At 37.6% G+C, this 20,039-nt stretch overlaps 2 protein-coding genes across 3 annotated transcripts in view; one reads left to right on the top strand and one right to left on the bottom strand.

Annotated features, from left to right (window-relative positions):
• Nucleotides 1-18,630, top strand: part of lama3 (laminin, alpha 3) — a 28,693-nt gene extending 10,063 nt beyond the window's left edge. The window contains exons 16-38 of the mRNA XM_026936319.3: nucleotides 157-273; nucleotides 361-531; nucleotides 874-1,025; nucleotides 1,480-1,674; nucleotides 2,284-2,432; nucleotides 2,553-2,715; nucleotides 2,830-2,957; nucleotides 3,053-3,188; nucleotides 3,978-4,082; nucleotides 5,589-5,731; nucleotides 10,205-10,319; nucleotides 10,970-11,110; nucleotides 11,272-11,402; nucleotides 11,526-11,660; nucleotides 12,632-12,785; nucleotides 13,535-13,632; nucleotides 14,526-14,706; nucleotides 15,517-15,672; nucleotides 15,792-15,957; nucleotides 16,338-16,468; nucleotides 17,051-17,144; nucleotides 17,669-17,788; nucleotides 18,025-18,630. Of these exons, the coding sequence (XP_026792120.3) occupies nucleotides 157-273; nucleotides 361-531; nucleotides 874-1,025; nucleotides 1,480-1,674; nucleotides 2,284-2,432; nucleotides 2,553-2,715; nucleotides 2,830-2,957; nucleotides 3,053-3,188; nucleotides 3,978-4,082; nucleotides 5,589-5,731; nucleotides 10,205-10,319; nucleotides 10,970-11,110; nucleotides 11,272-11,402; nucleotides 11,526-11,660; nucleotides 12,632-12,785; nucleotides 13,535-13,632; nucleotides 14,526-14,706; nucleotides 15,517-15,672; nucleotides 15,792-15,957; nucleotides 16,338-16,468; nucleotides 17,051-17,144; nucleotides 17,669-17,788; nucleotides 18,025-18,167 (3,224 nt within the window). The 3' untranslated portion in view covers nucleotides 18,168-18,630. The remainder of the gene's footprint in view (nucleotides 1-156; nucleotides 274-360; nucleotides 532-873; nucleotides 1,026-1,479; nucleotides 1,675-2,283; nucleotides 2,433-2,552; nucleotides 2,716-2,829; nucleotides 2,958-3,052; nucleotides 3,189-3,977; nucleotides 4,083-5,588; nucleotides 5,732-10,204; nucleotides 10,320-10,969; nucleotides 11,111-11,271; nucleotides 11,403-11,525; nucleotides 11,661-12,631; nucleotides 12,786-13,534; nucleotides 13,633-14,525; nucleotides 14,707-15,516; nucleotides 15,673-15,791; nucleotides 15,958-16,337; nucleotides 16,469-17,050; nucleotides 17,145-17,668; nucleotides 17,789-18,024) is intronic.
• Nucleotides 6,003-8,098, bottom strand: LOC113540185 (uncharacterized). 2 transcript variants are annotated; one of them, XM_034308502.2, is made up of 2 exons: nucleotides 7,537-8,098; nucleotides 6,003-6,969 (listed from the first exon to the last, which is right to left on the bottom strand). In XM_034308502.2, the coding sequence occupies exons 1-2, from the start codon at nucleotides 7,745-7,747 to the stop codon at nucleotides 6,560-6,562; spliced, it is 621 nt and encodes a 206-aa protein (XP_034164393.2). In that variant the 5' UTR covers nucleotides 7,748-8,098; the 3' UTR covers nucleotides 6,003-6,559. The 2 variants fall into 2 exon arrangements, with proteins under 2 accessions (XP_034164393.2, XP_026792325.3); XM_026936524.3 differs by having other exon boundaries at nucleotides 6,012-6,975; nucleotides 7,537-8,092.
• Nucleotides 18,631-20,039: the final 1,409 nt, after the last annotated feature.

The following is a 20,039-nucleotide window of genomic DNA, read 5'->3' as shown; positions in this document are numbered from 1 at the left end:
TGAGTTGTTTTTGGAAAATTATCACTTTTACGTCCCATCATGTTTTATACCTTACTTATTAACAGCAATATTCAGACCTGAGCTTTAGCATTCTCTTGTTTTTATAAGTCTATGTTTTTAAAATCTCTGCCTAATGTTTTCCATATTGGCCTTCAGAGGCTGCAGAAAAGTATGATACCATTAAAGAACGCCTGGACAAAGCAAAGGGCAAAAAAAGGGATATGCAGAAAGAGATCCAAACTCTCGAGGATGAGCTAAATGTAATCAACCGAGGTGAGATGTCTGGCCAGAAAAACTTTACCTATGAACTAAACAAATACTGCTGGTTTAACAAGATTTTGAATTCACTTTTTGATTCAGATCATATAGGTGCCCTTCTGAAACAAGCTAAGGATGCTGTGCAGGCTGCCAACAAAACAGTCAACAATGATACAGCACGTTTAAGGAACATTAGTGAGGAGTTGGACAAGATCAAAATACCCAGCGGTGAATCAAATGTGGACAACATACTCAACAGCGTCAACAAAACATGTGAGATTCTTCAGATATTCCAATGTATACAAAAAAAAGCTTACTGTAATATTATTGTAAAGTTGCTTAGGGGTGTGCATCTAATTATACTGTCTAGGACAAAGTTGCATATTCAGAACATTATTTGTTCCTTAGCAATGTACTGAATTTACAGTATTGGCTTCATACTCACTTTATATCTCCTAATAATTTTCCCAAGTTCCTAGGTTATTTTGATTTGGTCAGAATAACAATGCTGCATCGATGATTTAACTCACCCATGCAGTCACTCCTCTGGTAAAGAAAACTGAGAAAACTCTGATGAAGTGTGCATTTTGGGGTAAACCTTGTGTTTCTTGTCAGTGGATGAACTGAACAAATTCTTCCCCAACCTGACTGATACTCTGGCTGAAGTGGAGAATCAGAGCAGCCGGCTGCCCAGCAGTGCCAACATGTCTGCTAGCATTATGAGAATCAAAGACATGATTGAGAGGACCAGAGAACTGGCCAACACAGTAAGTACTGACATTGTATGCTGTAGCATATTTCACTAAAAAGGCATCAATATAAAGTTTCATTTTTAGCAAATGGCAGAGTACTTTGGATTTTTGTGGAACCAATCTTGATACTCCCACATGATACAACGGTTGTAAGAGAAATACACAGAGCGGTATGAAGAAGCAAGGCTAGGGCTGATTTCCTTCTATCCCAGAATGTAGATTCATGCAGCCTAACAGTGACAGTCAGGGGATTACACAGAGTGACATGCCCCTGGATTTGCTCACCATTTGTGCTGATATTTTTCAGCCCACGTCTCTGACACATCCATACCACATCATTAGCAGTTGAAAAGGCACATATGAAATATAGCTAGCAATGTAATCAATATGAATGAGGTGGATTATTTTTTCCCCCAAAATGAAGAGGTATTGTTGAGATTTAAACTCAACATCTTTTCTGTGTCTTCAGATTAGGGGACCCATCTTATTATCTGGTGAAAGCCACATAGAGCTGCGTCCTCCTAAAAACCTGGTTGATCTACAAGCCTTCACTGCCATGGACCTGATGCTCCGTCGGCCCAAAAAAGATGGGGAAGGCAGGCGCAGCCGACGCCAGAGTGGAGAGGAAGAAAATCTATTCGTCCTTTACTTAGGAAACAAGAATGTAATGTGGCTCTTTTTCATTTAGTGCAGAAATTGTAGATGAATAGTATTAAATTGTACACAATCAAAACAAAACTTGTTTTAACACATCTGTGTGTCTAGTTAAAGACTTTTTTATACCATGCCACCATTGAAGTCTCGATTCTGATTGGTCAGAAGGTGTTGATTAATCTTCTATAACAGCAGTTCTGACAGTAGTTCCAGCTGCAAGGCTAATCACACATTTATATTAATGCGCTCATTCTGATGTTATTGTTTCTATAGTAACAACTTGCACAGACTTATATGGCAGACATTCCACATAATATAAGTCTAATAATACGTTATTGTCTCCATATGGTCAGTGCTTTGTAACATTCAGTAATTTTTCCACCGTGGGAAAGTATAAGCTTTCCGGATTCTCAGTACCATGGCAAGCGTTTGACCAGATTTGATTTCAACTTCAAAACAAGTGTTAAACACAAAAAGGTTATTGATTAACTAAAACATTTCACATATGATATCTCAGCTTGTTGTATTATGTTGCTTGCTTGTTTATAAAAATTGATTTTGCTGACTCTTGATTGACAAGCATAACATTTGTTGTTGTTTGTAATCTTTTCCCATCCAGATGAAGAGAGACTTTATTGGAATGGTGGTCATGGATGGTGTCCTGTATTGTGTGTACAAACTGGGGGACATGACCTACAAAATAAAGACTGAAAAAATTACCCGGTCCAGCATTGACAGCTCCTTTATGGACAGAGTGGACTTCCGTAGGTAAAATCGATTCACCAGCCAAATCTGGAAATATTTGATTAATGTCCCTTCCGATTACAGTTTATAGTGGACTTGTTCAGTGCCTTCTTGCATTCTTTTTTGGTCATGTGCTCTAATTAGAATTTACCAAGATGCAGAAGTCATCTATACCCAGCATTACAGCTCAAGTGTTCCCAAGAAGCTGTCAAAAATCACAAATCAACCAAATACAACTGTAAACTTGCTGGATCTGGGCAGTGATGAGGTTGTTTTCTATGTGGGAGGCTATCCAGATGACTTCACTGTAAGTCCATTTCACCTGATACTGGATTAAGAAATTTGATTAATTGTTAGGAAGCACAAATATATTTGTGTTTTCATCTTTTCCTGATTTTGTCTTATTTGTTTCTGATATCAGCCACCACTGGAGCTCCAGTATCCCAAATTTAAGGGATGCATTGAGTTTATCACATTAAATGCACACATCCTCAGCCTATACAACTTCCAGCATGCTGTCAACATTAAAAATACAGACCAATGTCTAAGGTAACTGGAAATATTCCTGCCGCTTTACTCCAATTTAAATGTTTCAATTCTAATGTGCAATAATATTTTAAATAATACTTTCTCTTCTCTTTTAGAGGCGAGACCCGAGAGGTGACAAAATACTTTGATGGTACAGGTTATGGCAAGATCAGTGTGATCAGCAGTAGATCCGTCAGGTTCTTTGTTCTAAGTCGACAAGAGAATGCCTTGCTGCTTTTTATGGGGAATGAGGTGAGCTTGGAAATGCTAAACTTGGAATTGGAGCATTTTCATTAGGATCATGATAATCTAAAGATTATTCCTGGCTGCATGGATCAAATTTTTAGAGAATTAAATACAGCATCCAGATGGAAGGGATGACTGTTTCTATGAAAAATTACTTTAAAGCATCTACATGCCAAATGTACAAAATTTTAGGGTGTGAAATTTATGTATTTACATATTATAATAATATAAATGTATCATACCCTCAAAAGAAACATTATTATACTTCTGCTGTTGTTGCCCATCTGCCTCAAGGCTCAATGTGTTGTGCATTCTGAGATGCCTTTCTGCTCACCATGGTTGTAAAGAGTTGTTAGTTGAGCTACTGTAGCCCTCCAGTCTAGCCATTCCCCTCTGTCCTCTCTCACCAATAAGCCATTTCTGCCCATAGAGCTGCTGCTCACTGGGTGTTTTTTTTTTTTTTTGGCACCATTCTGTGTAAACACTATAGACTGTTGTGTGTAAAAATCCCAGGAGATCAGCAGTATGTGAAACAAGCCCGCCTGGCACCAACAATCATGCCTCGTTCAGAATAATAGAGATTACTTTTTTCCCCATTCTGCTGTTTAATGTGAAAATTATCTGAAGCTTTTGACCTGTATCTGGATGATTTTATGCATTGCACTCCTGCCACATGATTGGCTGATTGGATAATTCTGTGGATACACTGGTGTACAGATGTTCCTAATAAAGTGAATGTATATATCATATTAATTTAAATGAACTAGCAAATGAAAGAATTTCTGTTTTTCACAGGACTCTCACTTCACTATTACTATTGAAAGAGGCTATGTTGTTTTGCGGCACACAGAGAATGGCCAAAAGCAAATTAAGAGGAGTGACAAAAAAGTTTTTCCTGTGGTAAGCTGTTGAGTAGTTGCTTTATGACAAAAAGTTGTTGCCTTTGACTCAAGTCAAACATCACATATTATTATTATTATTATTTCATTTACTGCACGGAAATAATAGGCTATCTTTCCAATTAAAATGCCTCAATATAAATTTTTACAAGTTTATGTTTATTATGTATGGTTTGTATGGAGGTATATCACCATTTCATTTTAAAGGTGACCAATGACCTGCTACTTGAAGTCAATTCTGGTATTTGTGCTCTGCTGCTTCTGTGAGACCTCAGTCCACATTTGACACCATGATACATCATGATATACCTTATTGCATGCCTTGAGCGTATTTCTGGCCAGCAGGATAATGTGCTGAGCTGGTTTATGACCTGCCTCATTCACAGGACATTGTCAGTTAATATTGATAAATTTCATTCCTCCATTGCTACCACTGACTGTGGTGTCCCACAAGGATCGGTATTAGGTCCTGTCCTTTTTTCATTGTACATGCTCCTACTGGGACTCATTATTTGAAAGAAACAATATCTCCATTCATTGGTATGCAGATGACACCCAGCTGTATCTTCCTTTAAAACCACATGATCTCAGCGTGTGCACTGAGGATATTAAGACTTGGATGACAAACAATTTCCTTCAGTTAAATGAAAACAAATCAGAGCTCATTCTCTTAACCAATCCAAAAATACATCGATTCTGATAAATTATTTAGGAGTACTGGCACAATATGTTAGACCACAAATGAAGAAACTTGATGTTTTATTTGACTGCGACCTCAGAGTCAATCTGAAAATCAATTCTGTGGTTAAAAGCAGTTAAATTAAATTTAATTAGAGCAATGTAATATCAAAAATTAAAGATTTCCTCTCATCCCAGGATTTGAAAAAAGTTTACATGCTTTCATTTCGTCTCACTTAGAATACCGTAATTCACTGTATTTCAGTATCAAATACAGTATAAAATGCAGCTGTGAGATTACTCACCAGCACCAAGAAAAGAGAACACATCACCCCAGTTTTGGTGTCATTGCACTGAAACACACCAGTTCAAAGTTTTACTGTTTGTTTTTAAAGCTTTTCACAGTTTACCTCCAACCTACACGTCTGACCTACTGTGCCAGTATGCTTCTCCCAGGTCTCTGAGGTCTTGAGATCAGTTGCTGTTCGCTCTTCCACCATCTCGGCTGAATGCTAAGGGTGAATGTGTCTTTGCAGTGGCTGCGCCGAGGTTGTGGAACAGCCTCCCCCTGGACATCAGATGTACTCCTTCTGTTACAGTTTTTAAATTAAGACTAAAAACACACTTTTAGCAGTTGGCTTTTTAATGTGTGTTTGTCTATCCTATCAGTGTTTCATATGTTCGGTAGTTTCTCCTTTTTTTTACATACTGTTAATATTCTATGTCTTTTTTAATATCCTATTCTATATACAGCACTTGGGTCAAATTTTGGTTTTAAATGTGCTCTAAAAATAAAATGTACTTACTTTACTTATTTTTTCTTTTGCAGGCCTATTTTCGGAACATTAAAATCCTCCATTCACTCGACAAAACTGAGATAATCGTTGTAGACTATTCGGTCAATATTGTGATCAACTACAACATCTATAATCAAGCATTTATAGGAGGAATCCCAGCAGCGCTCACAGAGAGGTAATGGGTGTTTAAGTGCAAATCCTACACATAAGTGTCTAACTTGAAAAAAAAATCAAGATTTCATTTATATAATCCATCTGCCCTTAACTCATTTTCTCATTGTGAAAAACAGTACATTTGTTTGCAATCATCCTAAAAAGAACCTGAAATCCAGCAGCTCTATTTTTTGCAGGAGCAATTGTGCCCTAGTGGGAGAATACCAACGCATTGCTAATGTAGTTGGATATAAACCAGGGTTGTATTTTTTACTGTCCCCGCTCAGCTTCTATTTGTATGGCCAAAAATAAACACATCTGTGCTCACGTGGACGGAGTGCTGCAGCAGGGGGGTGTGACATTTGAAAAATTTGCTGGTGCAGTGGTATTTTTGCACCCACTGCAGACCAAAACTGCACTTAATTTACTGCCTCCTGAGGCATACAGACAGAGATGGAAGGCTATAACTGTGCTTTTTCTGACTTCCTAAAGTGAAGACTTTGAAGTGCTGGCCCATTTCTTTCACCACAGTTTTGTGTTACCCCACTTCTACATAAAATAGGCTAGTTTACACTACTGAATTAACTATCTAAATTATTTAATTAAAAAAATAGAACAAACTACTCAGTTGTGACTACTGAATGTGCATAATTATTATTACCTAAAATCTATAAGATGATCAATTATTGTCATACGAAGAGCCTGGATGGCATTAAACACTTTAAAACAGGAGACACACAACCGACTAGCTGCACATTTTCTTCCTTACTAAGTACAAGCCAAAACAAATAACTGAGGCTGCACACTAGAACCATTAAACCTTGTTTAATATGTAGCAAAGAATAAAAAATTACAACCAAATATTAATGTAATGCCCTCTCCTCCCCCTTCTCGGGGGCAAACCAAAGGAACGGCTTTGAGTAGCTGCCCGCACAGATGGGGATTCTGTGTTGCCAAAAGGGGGACAGCATCGCTCGGCAGCATCAGCTAGTCTCCTTAAGTTGACCTCAGTCGACACCAGCAGGGGGTATACTCTGCTCTCCATCCTGCAGAGACGGGTATTCACAGAGCGTCTAAGAGCCCCCAGTTCCCTCTGCAGCATGGTAAATCCACCTTGTTGGAGATCTAAAAATGCCAGGTCACTCGCTCTTTGCTGGCTGTTCTGGCTCCTTCCCCTCTGTTGCACAGGCTCATCTAATTCTGCCATCTCCTCCTTCGCTGCTTCTGATTTAGGACCCTGCGCACCGTCAGCCTGAGGAGCTGAAGCTGAAGTGTGTTTCATGATCACTAACGTATCCATTATAACCAAAAAGTGTTGTCTTGTAATTATTAGGGCATAAAAGGTTTTAAAGTGTTAATTGGTGTATAGCAACAGTAATTTTTGTAGGCAGTTTATATTGTACATTAATTCACAATTTCTACAGGTTGTAACACTGATAATTCCCAGAGCTGATGATCTCTGTTTAATATGGGCCAAAAAAAAAAAAATGCACAGAGAAGTCTGAAATGAGGAAAGTAGTGAGTTCCCCTGCACAGTAATATTGAGAATCACAGTTTTTCTATATAACTCTATAATGTTATATATAGCTAATATATAATAATATACATATTGATATTTATTATAGCCTACTATTTATTACATATTAGAGCTTGAAACACAAGTTTTAAATATTACAAATTGCACCTTTAAACATTTTGATGAAAAAAAACAAGCCATCAGAAATACTTACAGTAAGTGGAAGGTAAATAATTGTTCGGTGTATTGCAGCACTGTACGTTGTGTAAATGTGAAAAATGAGATCAAAATTAATTTTTAAATATGTATACCTGATAAGCCGATTTCAATACCCTCTAATCCTATTTTGCTGTCCTGGGAGAGTGTGGAGACAGCCATGTGCTCAGCTGCACTGAGGCTCTGGCTAACTGAAGGGCCTCCTCCTGCAGCATGCATGTGGCCCCTGGACGCTGCATGCTGTTTGGCTCGTCGCCTGACATCGTTAAAGCGTTTCCGACACTGAGCCAGTGGAAGAGGTGGCATTTAGGAGTGTAGCCACCTCCTCCCAAGCATGTCTCACATCATCAGACCTGGGAATCCTTTCTCGTGTGCCGTATATCTGGTCATGACGATGCTGCACTTCCTGCACCAGTCTGGCTGTTTCTTCTTCTGTGAATTTTCTTTGGCGGAGTGTTTCCTCCTCTACAAACGATGCCATGGCGAACATGGGACTGCGCTCTCCCGCCGGCGCACGCGCCGCTTTTAAGGGAAAGGCGAGGAGCTGATCTGATTGGATGCTTATTCTGACGTAATACAGAATCACGTCACTCTTCGCCAGTTGTAAAGCGTATCAAAAGACAGCAGTTTTTGTGATCATAACGCAAACGCAGCCTGGTGGAGGAGAGGTGGTGGAGGCAGAGTATCTTGTGCTGTTTTGTTCAGTCCTTTTTTCGACTGTTGTTGCATACTGGATTATGTTGTAAACAAGCTGTTGATGTGTATTTGCTTGGTCAATTTGTATCGTACTTCCTATCAACTGCTTTGTGAACTAAATCACTAAAATAAAGCAATTTACTGACATGACTGTTAAAACAGCACAATGGACAGTGCAAGCTGTGCAGCTATTTTTACCAACTAGCTTTCTGCATGCTAAATATCTTCCAATGTCAATAAAATCCCCATCGAACAGTAGTGTTTTAACCTGACAGTGTACGCAGATGCCCATTTGCGCAGGACACACAGCTGCTCGTGTGTGTGCACAAGACAAGGGAGAGAAGTAAGGAGATGGCGCTGCATTCATATGTGGATGCAAGAAAGTGTTCAAAATCCACGGCAAAATAAATGTTTACTTTAGACTTGCATAGTGGGCTGGCTTCGTGCTTGGCATGTTTGCCCTCCTCCAGACCAAAGACATGCGTTGTAGGCTGACTGGCATCATAAATTGTCTCCAGTGTGTAAATGGGAGTGTGTGTGCGATTGTGCCCTGTGATGGGTTGGCACCTCGTCCAGGGTGCAAAGATCAGTCAATCACTGATGCACTTTTTTCACTAAGCAAGTCTAAAATAATAAATATATTTTTGATAGACCTTTGTGGTCTGGTTTTTATTCAGGGTGTGGACAGCCTTTGCCTTATATACTGTAAGGAAGGAGATGTACAGCTACAGTCTGTCCCATCTCTCACGTGCGTCTTGGCGCTCTCCAGCTTCATCTCTGCTTCACTCCGGTGTCAATGTGCTCGGGGTGTGTGCTGTGAAGTGCACAGCATGCTTTGTTGGCCAATGAAGTGTAAGCCAAGGTTTTAGTAGTCATCCACTGCCACCTACTGTTGAAATGGCAGAATGACAGAAATGAGTCGACAGAAGTATTGTACAGGCAGATTTTAAATGTCACACACTCCCTGCAGGGGAACAACAGGGGAACATGGCTTACTGTAGAACACTGTAGATGTTCTGGCCAATATTATACATGATATAGCCCATAATACTATTCTATTATATGAGTCATATAAAGAGTAACACAGTTGGTGGTGGGCTGTTATAGGAAAATAATCAACGATGGACTGGAGTTACTGTTACCATCCCAAAGATTATTTTTCAGTAACATCACATCCTAAAGTGTTTTATTCCAATTATACCAGAGTGATTTGTGATTTTTATTTATTAATGAATGTCATCATGCTTTTTATAGTGATATTTAATGCTGTGGAATGCCCTGTTATCACTTACATGAGAGCAGCTATAGTAGCACATTTTTGCAGTAAATAAGACAAAAATGCAACACAAACTCCTCTGTCCTGAAGACTGTCCTGTGTCTGAAAACCTAGTTAGGCCTACCTCTGCTACAAAGCCTGGACACTGGAGACTCCGTGTATGAATGCTAAATATGATGCTTCGTCACAGAAAACATCATATCAGTGATTACATGCACATTAACACACAAGTTTCTATGTAAGTTGTTACTATAGAAATGCATTAATACAGTGCATTAATATAAACCTTGCAGCCATAACTACTGTCAAAGATGTTGTTATGTAAGGAATAAAACACTTGGGGGTTGCTGTTGTAGGAAATTAATCTATAACAGGGTGGTGTGAAGGTGTGATCTGTTAACTCCTCAAAGTTAAATTATTTTCCTATAACACAAATATATTATTGAGCACTAGACCAGCCAAACATTTAAGCAGTTGAATTACTTTTGGCAGTAATAAGTTATTAAGCACTGTTCAAATAAACATTTAACATCAGATTTCAATATACAGTCTGCAAATATATTATATTACATTATTTTTCTGTATTCAGATAACATTTCTGCTAAGGTCACTACTCTCAGAATTGTCATTGCAATCAAGCTACAATTCAATTAAAGCATTTTACATTGACAGCAAAGTGAAGTGCTGGGTGTGGGTTTTTTTGCACTCTAAAAAGACATCTTTTAATGAATTGAACTGAATAAATGATCATATGATCACTTCATTTATCTGCAAAATCCTTTTTATTCCAGACTAAATATTAACCACCCGGCGCTTAGAGGATGTCTTAAAGGGCTTGAGGTGGATGTTGCCATCAAATTCTCAGAGGCAATTGGAATTCATGCCGGTTGTCCGCAGGCTTTACTGGTAAGGCTAGATTAAAACAGCATTTAGTATGACTTAGAATAAACCCCATGCATTAATCCTTTCATGCTTACATTATTTAAAACCATATCCAGATTTTTAGATGGTTACATATAACAAATATAGAAATTATGCAGTTTAGTCTAGAATCTATATGATGTCGTTAAAAAAAGCATTATTTGTTAGTCTGACATCTGACTTTTTTTTTTTAATTGATTAGACCTTTTTATGTGTAGACAAAAATGACCAAGAAAGAGTTTATTACACTTTATATATTTCCCTATGTTCCCCTCTCTTTTTCTTAAAATTACTTAGTTTGTGGCCTCAAAATATTGTCTTGTGGCATCAATATATTAATTTATGACTATGCTAAATTATTTAAAAGATATCTACCATGTCACCTCCGTGGCTCTGTAGTGTACAGAGTAACCTTTTATACATTTCAAATTTTCATATTCAGAAATGTGCAAAAACCAGAGCTGTTTTACTGAATTCAAGTGCCTTGTGTCCTCTGTCCAAGACAAGAATCTTTAGTTTGGTTGAAACTGTAATGATACAGTCTGTATGAAACTTGCACACAAGTTTCAATATAGTCTGAAAGGACTAATAACTTGGACTTTCTACTGAAATCAATGATAATTGTTTTTGTTCAGGGTGTACATGAAGTTACTCTGGAGACAGGAAGCTCTCTTGCTCTTACTGCTAACAGTACATTGCCAAATTCAGCCACAATGGTTTCCCTGGGCTTCAGATCCACACAGAGCACTGGTGTCTTACTGCACACCAGGGACGCGGTGAGTGCACAGCCATCTCTAACGAGTCTCCTTCTCTGGATGAACATTGTACTTGATTAGATCTTCTGTGAATATGTGTAACACAATACATGTCAATGCATAGAATCAATACAGATCAAGCTCATACAGGGTTACTCAGTGTATTTGCCTCTGATGAACAGGACAGTGGATTTGAACTGTCTCTCGTTGATGGACATGTCGAGATGAAAGACAGTACAACCAATTTAAAGTCCAAAAACAGATACGATGAGGGAAGGTGGCACTATGTGACGGCTTATAGAAACAGCACAGGGTAATGAATGAGCTAAGCATTTTCAGAACCAGGAAAATGATTCAAAAGTATTTAGTGTATATTCATGCCAAGCATAAATTATCATTCAAAACTATTTAATATATGTTGTTGTTTTTCTTCCAGAATGGAGCTAAATGTTGACAATTTTGACAGAGGAGATGTGCAGACAATGTCCACAGGCTCTATAGTCCAAAACACTGATGTGATTTTAGGAAAAGAGACATTCAAAGGCTGCATGAGGAACTTTTACATGAGGAGGTTAACACTGTTCCTTTGCTTGGATTGCCATTTTTGTATAATAATGTATGAAGAGTGTGTTCTGTGTACATATTGAACACTGGTGGGTCTTTGAGTGAGACAGAAGGGTGTTCTTCATTTTTATACAGACACTTTTATAGGTGTCCAAGTGTAATATTTTTATGATTGCACTCAGGGATGTGCGTTCAGATTCTTGAAAGGTTACCTAATGTTAGCTAGATAGCTAGCATTAATGGTGATAATCATTAACATTTACTAATATGACTTAGGTTGTTTTCACGCTATTAGTTCCTTTGTTATATCCATATCAGAGAGAAATTGACACTGTGTATCACATTATTGTGTGTTCTCCTCGCTTTTTCAGTTGTACATGCCCCTCATTCAGAGCTTTTGCTTTTTGGTTCGTTTCATTATGTGCAATGTGAAACCAAACCAAGCCAAATAGCAAACGAACCAAAAGTATCAATTTCACTCTGATTCAGACTCGGCAAACAGAATCAGTGTGAACACTCCCTTAAAATCCTCTCTGAAATCCTGTAAGCGTAGCTCATGGTACCTAGCTAGCTAGCAAAATATGTAAAAAAAAAAAAAAATATATATATATATATATATATATTTATATATATATATATCTATATATATATATATATATATATATATATATATGTGTGTGTGTGTGTGTGTGTGTGTGTGTGTGTGTGTGTGTATAGACTGTATGAATACCAGATAGTTCTTCCTAATTGAAGACTCCCATATATGGATTCATGGGATTCAGATTCAGATGGATTCAGACATGCCCACATTGCTATCTATAATCTATAAATCATTTCCACTCAGAAATGCTCTTGTCTATATATAAACTCGGTCATAGCTGTCATAGCTTTTGTTTGTGTCTTATTAATCAAAACAAGATCATTAATGGAGTTAATATGAGAAAGTCTAACATGGTTTAATGATCCCACTGTGTCTAGAATTGAAAACAGATGCATCCCAATTGATCTGAGCAATTTCACTCAGACGGGAAACGTGTCTTTTGGGTCGTGTAACACTCAGCAGCAGCCTCTGTCCATCATGGCAAGAAGCAGTTTAAGACGAAAAGGGCATGTTAAGTCCAACATCAGAAAGGTATGCTCAGAGAGTACAAAATAATATGAGAATCACATACACATACACACACACAGCTCCAAATAAATTCTGTATCCTTGCTGTATTTCAGTAACACTTTACAATACAGTTCAATAACTCACAGGTAACTGTGCAGGGTCTAAGTAAGAATGAAAGAGTAGCACTACACAAACACCTTTTATTTAATAGGTTACTACTATTAACTACTAATGAATACTGGGTAATCACTCATTAAGTAATAATAAAGTAATGGTTGCAGTACAGTACAGGTACATTATTGTAAAGTGTTACCCATGTTTTATTTGCTCCATCTGCAATTACTCTGATATCCGGTGCTAGTTCAGGGTTGTCACATGTCCTGGAAAACCTGAAAAATGAGATTTTAGAGAATTTAAGAGCATGTTTTCTTCCCTGCTGATATCCCATAAATAAAATAACTGTATATTTAATATATATATATATATATATATATATATATATATATATATATATATATATATATATATATATATATATATATATATATATAATATATATAAATAACTATAATAATTTTTTTTTTTTTTTTTACTTATTTATGTTATGCTGATCTTATTGTCAACTGATAATTTAAGCTATCCTTCCATCCGTGTATAACTCATGGAAAATGTCCTGGATAAAGACTTAGAAAATGATGTCTTGAAAAGTGTTGGAAGCCTGTAGTTGCATGTGTTGTGATGTTTGAGTTGTCTTGTGCTTTTTACTCTCAGAAAGACTGTAGTCAGCCAGTGGGTCACATCCTGGCCTACCATCTCAGCGCACGCAGTCAGCTGCAGTACATCCTATCTCCAGAAGACCTTAATTACAGGTGAGTCACACTGGGCAAATGATTTGGAGTTGCATTTCCTTTGTTGTAGGAGTACATACTAGAAAAGTTTTCAGCAAAGTAAAAGGACAGACAAAAATGTCTTAGTAAAACCCTAGCAATCATAAGTAGAATTCTAACATTTTACCCCAAAAAGTGCGTGGAAATTACATATAAAGTTTTCTGTGGCACAGGAACATCACAGTCATTTTTACAGCCAGTATATGATTACAAACTGAACTGATTATGCATATGTCCTTTTTGCTATGGCACAATGTGATCCAACAACATGATCAAAGCATGATATTCACTATTTGTGAAAATCACATTTAGCTAGCGAGATTTTAGACAGTTTAGGCGGGCTGACTGTTTTTACCACTATATTTGTTAAACTGGCTCTTTACATATATTCTATGCAGGAAGAAAGCCATGACAAGGTTATAAAGTAAATAAAAACATTTTCACGTCATTTTGGGTTCTTTAAAGCTGAGGTGTCAAAGTATGTTATAGGCAAAAAAAATATATATACCAAATTTTGGCCAAAGCCAGAGTTTTTCTTTTTGATTCAGCAACAGAGACAACCGACAGGTTTTCCCAAATCACCACAAAAATATCATTGATGTCTGTTGGATCATGGACACCACTCTGAGAATTATGGGCTTAGATTATTGCATAGATCATAGATTTTTATCCACAATGTGAAACATACATTGCAATAATAATAATAACAACAATAGCACTAGTGATTATCTAGCATATTTCACATATTTAACACATAGTGCTCTACCAGAGTAATGAAGATAAAGCATGAACCTTAGACTACTTTAGTTTATTTCCCCCTATAATGGTCCAGTACTAATATTACCATTCATTTTAAACTATCTCATGTCTCCCAGGCCTCATATTTTCCTGGACATTCGGACAAGGTCAGCTGATGGCCTCCTGCTCCACATCACAGATAAGCAAGGCTTTGCTCGTGTCATCCTGTTCATGAGCGGCGGCAGAGTCAAACTCTTTGTCGGTGATGGAACACTGATCTACTATCAGAAGAAGATTAATAATGGCGCCTGGCACAATGTACGTCACTGACTCCATGATCTTTGGGTGCAGAATGGCATTATAGGATTGAAACATTGTGGAGTATATACGGTACTGTGCAAAAGTCTTAGGCACATGCAAAGAAATGCTGTAGAGCAAAGACGGCTTCAAAAATAATGAAACTAAATGTTTCTACATTAAAAAAATACTATAAAGAGCAGTAAACAGTAACAAATGAAACAAAGTCAATATTTGGTGTGACGATCCTTCACTTTTAGAAAAAATAGTAGTCTTAGGTACAATGTGTGCAGTTTTATAAGGAAATGAGCTGTAAGTGTTACTGAGCATCTTGCAGAAGCAGCCACAGTTCTTCTGGAGACTTAGACTGTCACACTTGCTTCTTATTTTTGCAGCAAAACCCAGCAGCCTTCATTATGTTTTTTGTCTGAAAAGTGTCTCTTATGTAATATGCTGCTTTACTGACATACAAACATGTTTCTGTAACATTTATTTTTGTGCTGGAAAGCTAATGTTTGGAAATCTAAAATGTTTTTGTACTGAATCAATAATGTAGAAGTCATCAAATAAAAATCTATAACAAAGTTTGTACTAAAAAAATAGCGTCCCTAAGACTTTTGCACAGTACTGTACATCATTTAGATTTGATGGTTCGCTCTCACACTACACTCTAGTAGTGACCTCAAGTACAAAGTTCTTTGACTGGAAAGAACAAAAAATTTGTTCAGTGCTGCGCATCTCTAGGATTTGAGTTTTGAAACTCTGCTCTGTAGCTAATTTGTACAAAGCTTGAAGCTGGCATCTGAGGCTGTTTTTGTCATTTTTTGACAGATCAGGTTCAGTGTTGAGCAGCACGTCACACACCTGGTGGTGGATGGGTTTCGGGTGCCGGATGGACAGCTGCAGAAGGATGAAGGGATCTCGATGGAGCTTCAGCCTCCTGTTTATTTTGGAGCTGGAAAGATTCAACCAATCACTGACACTCAGGCATGTTATAATACTTTGTTATTTTGCATATATTGTTACTTTGTTTGTCTTTATTCACATATTGCAACTTGGAAGGAAGCTGCATTTCTAGAAAAGTTGTCCACGTCCTTCTTTTTCAGGGCATACGTTTCCCTCAGAAGAGCGTGATAGGATGCATCCGCAACGTCAGGTTTAACAATGTTCTTATTGGAGAGCCAGCTGTCAATCATGGAGGAGCTCCCTGTTTTGATGGGGTAGTTGAGGAAGGGGCGTACTTCGCTGGTGGTGGCTCTCACATCATTTTAGGTTAGGACTTCATTTACAAAATCATATTTCATTTAAGTTCAGAGTAGATATTGAGCAGTATGACAAAATCTATCAATCACAATTTTTCATTTTTGCTTATAACTTTTAGTGCAAAAATGAAATTACTGTTATAGAAACTAATGAGTGAAAAAAATTAAAGGAAAACCAACATAAAGGACGAGGATGAAATGTTGTCACATCCAAGTTAGAGTGAAAAGGTTTTACATGTAGTACAGTATAATATTTATAATTCATTAAGCACATCTTATTTAATAAAAAATGTTGAGCAGTTCATATACGTATTTATGTAGCACTTTATGTCTATACCTGAATGACATTTTCACTCATTGTTTAATGAAACACCTTTTTTTCACCCCCAGAGAAACACTTTAGGTTGGGTGCTGAGTTCGATTTAACTTTTGAAGTTCGTCCCAGAAACATGACTGGCTTACTTTTCCACTGCAGAGGTCATCAAGATCACAGCCTCAGCGTTTTCCTGAAGAAAGGCACAGTGAGTCTCTGGTTAGAGCTTGTTGTGGGTATTATCAGTGTCTTTATGATTTAACACCCACTATATGTATCAATATTTGTTATGTTTCATTAGCAGCAGAGTTAGTTACAAATAATTATAACAGGGTATTTATGCAACTTTTACAGTTGAAACCACAGATGTCACAGTGTTTATTAATTATCCACCCCCACTGTGATTTGCAGTATTGCCCTGCATTGTCTCTGGTTGTTTTCTTAATTTCAGGTTTCTGTTTACGGTTTTCTGGCCCAGAAAAATTAACCCATTCAGAATACAGATGCTCAGACATGCCCCTTTTCTTTGAATGCATACATATTACAACACAGGGGTTGTGGATCACTTAGGGGAGGGGAAAATTTTGTCTTTATGTTGTTATAGCAATTGCCATTTTGCTTGCAGGCAACAGAAAGCAAACTGCTGCTTAAAGACCAATATCAAACTTATGCCTTCTTCTCAAAATGTGTCCTGTTATGTATTATATGTTTTTATGTGCTTGGAGTTCCTTTCTTTGAATAATGACAAGAGCATGATATTTACTGTGTTGAACTGCATGCGTGATTATAGATGGTGGTCCAGATGAACGATGGTGCGGGAGACTACAGCACCTCTCTGACTCCTCCACTGCCGCTCTGTGCAGAATCCTTCCATCGTGTGACAGGTGACATTTTTACTCCTGATCCCCGAGGACTGCTTTTTAAAAGTCTGCTGTACATTGCCAAAATTGATCTTAGCCAAGTTAGTATATAACTGAAATTAAACATTAATACTTTATCCTTTTGTATGATGCTGTATTGATACACAGTGTCAGTTTATGTTCAGTATTCATTGCTGGGGTCAGAACAGCACTGTCATGTTCACACCCTAAGCTTGGCACAACACTAGACACATTTTATTCATTTGGCAGAGGTATTTCTAACCTATAGAGTTTCAAACGAGTTGTATTTTGCACTAGAACCACACCGATTTTGCCACCTATGACTAAGAAACTTAGTAATCTAAGAACTTACTATTTTGTGGTGGAACTACACGAAGTGATCTGAGATTAGGCACTGACCCTGAAACCACCACCTTATCAGTGGAAAAGGGCACTTACAGTACCAAGAGACAGGGCTAGGAATTGGTGGAGGGAGAGTAGGAATGGGAAGACAAGAATGTCCCTTTTACACACTTTTTTGTCATCAGTGACCAAAAAAGGAAATGTTATCCAGCTAAAGATGGGACACAAGTCCACCAGTGCTGTTGGGCCTCATGTGCATTCCCCTTCCAAGACTCGTCACACACTTTACATCGGAGGCGTACCAGGTAAACTCACACAAATACATTTGTTTCTCTCTCAAGCACCTTTGAAGAGTATTAATAATAACACATCTTTAACACATAACACTTTTTTTTATCTAGATAACATTTAGAGGACAGTGTAAGAAATGTGCATGCAATGTTGTTGGTTAACCTTTGTTAAGGTTAGCACTTTATGTAGATAGTATGTAGATGTACTCTACTCTTTTGTTAATGGAGTTTGATATATATTGTCAATGCAGAGACCAAGCGGAAGAGAGTGCCGGTGTGGAGCTCCTACCTGGGATGTCTGAGAAACGTGCAAATAAACCAGGCTGCTCTTTCATTTAAGTCTGTTAGCAGTGTGTTCGGTTCCGTCAACGTTAATGAGTGTCCGGCAGAGTAGTATAAAGCCTGTTTATCCTATCCAATTTATTATAATTATTTGATTATATTCAAAGTCCAATTCAATTGCTTATGAGGAACCAGACTCAAAAGGTAGTACTAAGTGGATTGAAAATATGTGAAAGTGTGAGTATATTGTGAATAATAATCCTGGTATGAGCACAGGACAGTCTTTATGATTACAGCAGCAGCAGTTCTTAGGCACAAATCTACAGTATCCTTGGATATGGACATAAACTGATGTGGGGAAATCTTTAAGCTATCCATGTTTTTTGGTGTAATAAGTGCTCATCAGTTCCTGCCAGTGCTCAACTTGATGAAAAGATGTTTTCAACTGGTCTGTAATTAGTTTTATTTTTAAAAGAAAAAGTATGAATAAATAAAAAAGTATTCTGATGTTCTGTGAAATAAATTATTCTCGCTGAGTGTATAAGCTCTGATTTGATCTTCCGTAATTCATTAATGCAGTGTGTTCATTAATGTGTATATGTGTTCATCTCCACCCAGTATTACTGTTTCATAAGGAACTTTAAATATCATATAACAATGCCACAGCAGTACAAAAAATAATGCTTTTGTTGCAGAATATGTTTTATACTGTAGTTTTATGTATTTTAAGATTTTTTGCTTTGCTTTGAGTAGTTTATGAAATTTTATTTCATATTGATTATTTATACCAGTCCAGCATAATATTATTTGTATAACTATTGGACTTTCTTTATCTTAGTATATTGTTTTGGTATTATGCTGTAATTTTGACTTGATGGGTCTGGATTTTAGCAATCTGACCTGGCAGAATTACCAATTACCAACCATATCAAATCTCATAAATATGTGTTTTTGAATGTCCAATATATATATATATATATATACATACACACACCTACTCATTCATGCAATTATCTAATCAGCCACTCATGTGGCAGCAGTGCAATGCATAAAATCATGGATACAGGCCAACAGCTTCAGGTATGTTCACATCAAACATCAAAATGGGGAAAAAATGTGATCTCAGTGATTTTTGACATCACATGATTGTTGGTGATTGTTGGGCTGGTCTGAATATTTCTATAACTGCTGATCTCCTGGGATTTTCACACACAGCAGTCCCTAGAGTTCCCCAGAATGGTGCAATAAAGAAAAAACATCCAGTGAGTGGCAGTTCTGCTGATGGAAATGTCTTGTTGATGAGACAGGTCAATGGAGAATAGCCAGATTAGTTCGAGCTGACAGAAAGGCTACAGTAACTCAGATAACCACTCTGTACAGCTGTGGTGAGCAGAAAAGCATCTCAGAATGCATAAGGCGTCGAACCTTGAGGCGGATGGGCTACAACAGCAGAAAACCACGTCGGATTCCACTTCTGTCAGCCAAGAACAGAAAGCTGAAGCTGCAATGGGCACAGTCTCAGCTAAACTGGACGGTTAAAGATTGAAAAAAATGTAGCCCGGTCTGATGAATCTCGATTTCTGCTAAGTCACACAGATGGTGGGGTCAGAATTTGGCAGCAACAGCATGAATCCATGAACCCAACCTGCTTTGTGTCAGCTGTCCAGGCTGGTGGAGGTGATGTAAGAGTGTGGGGAATGTTTTCTTGGCACACTTTGGGCCCATTAATACCAATCAATCATTGATGAAATGCCACAGCCTATTTGAGTATTGTTGCTGACCATGTGCATCCCTTTATGGCCACAATTTCCCCATCTTCTAATGGCTACTTCCAGTATGATAATGCACCATGTCACAAAGCAAAAGTCATCTCAAACTGGTTTCATGGACATGACAATGAGTTCAATGTTCTTCAGTGGCCTGAAACTGTGTGAAATTGCATTCAGTCATGTCAATATGGACCAGAATTTCAAAGGAATGTTGC

Source organism: Pangasianodon hypophthalmus, chromosome 11, assembly GCF_027358585.1.
Source record: "Pangasianodon hypophthalmus isolate fPanHyp1 chromosome 11, fPanHyp1.pri, whole genome shotgun sequence".
Classification (NCBI taxonomy): domain Eukaryota; kingdom Metazoa; phylum Chordata; class Actinopteri; order Siluriformes; family Pangasiidae; genus Pangasianodon; species Pangasianodon hypophthalmus.
Note: the sequence above shows the minus strand (reverse complement) of the source record. Positions and strands in the feature narration are given on the sequence as shown.

What these genes read in the sequence shown, in the direction of transcription:
- LOC113540185 (XM_026936524.3), bottom strand. Translation starts at nt 7,747, where the DNA reads ATGCCACCTCTTCCACTGGCTCAGTGTCGGAAACGCTTTAACGATGTC. An exon ending in TATTGAAATCGGCTTATCAG is followed by an intron (nt 6,976 to 7,536) that starts GTATACATATTT and finishes AACACACTTCAG; the next exon opens with CTTCAGCTCCTCAGGCTGAC.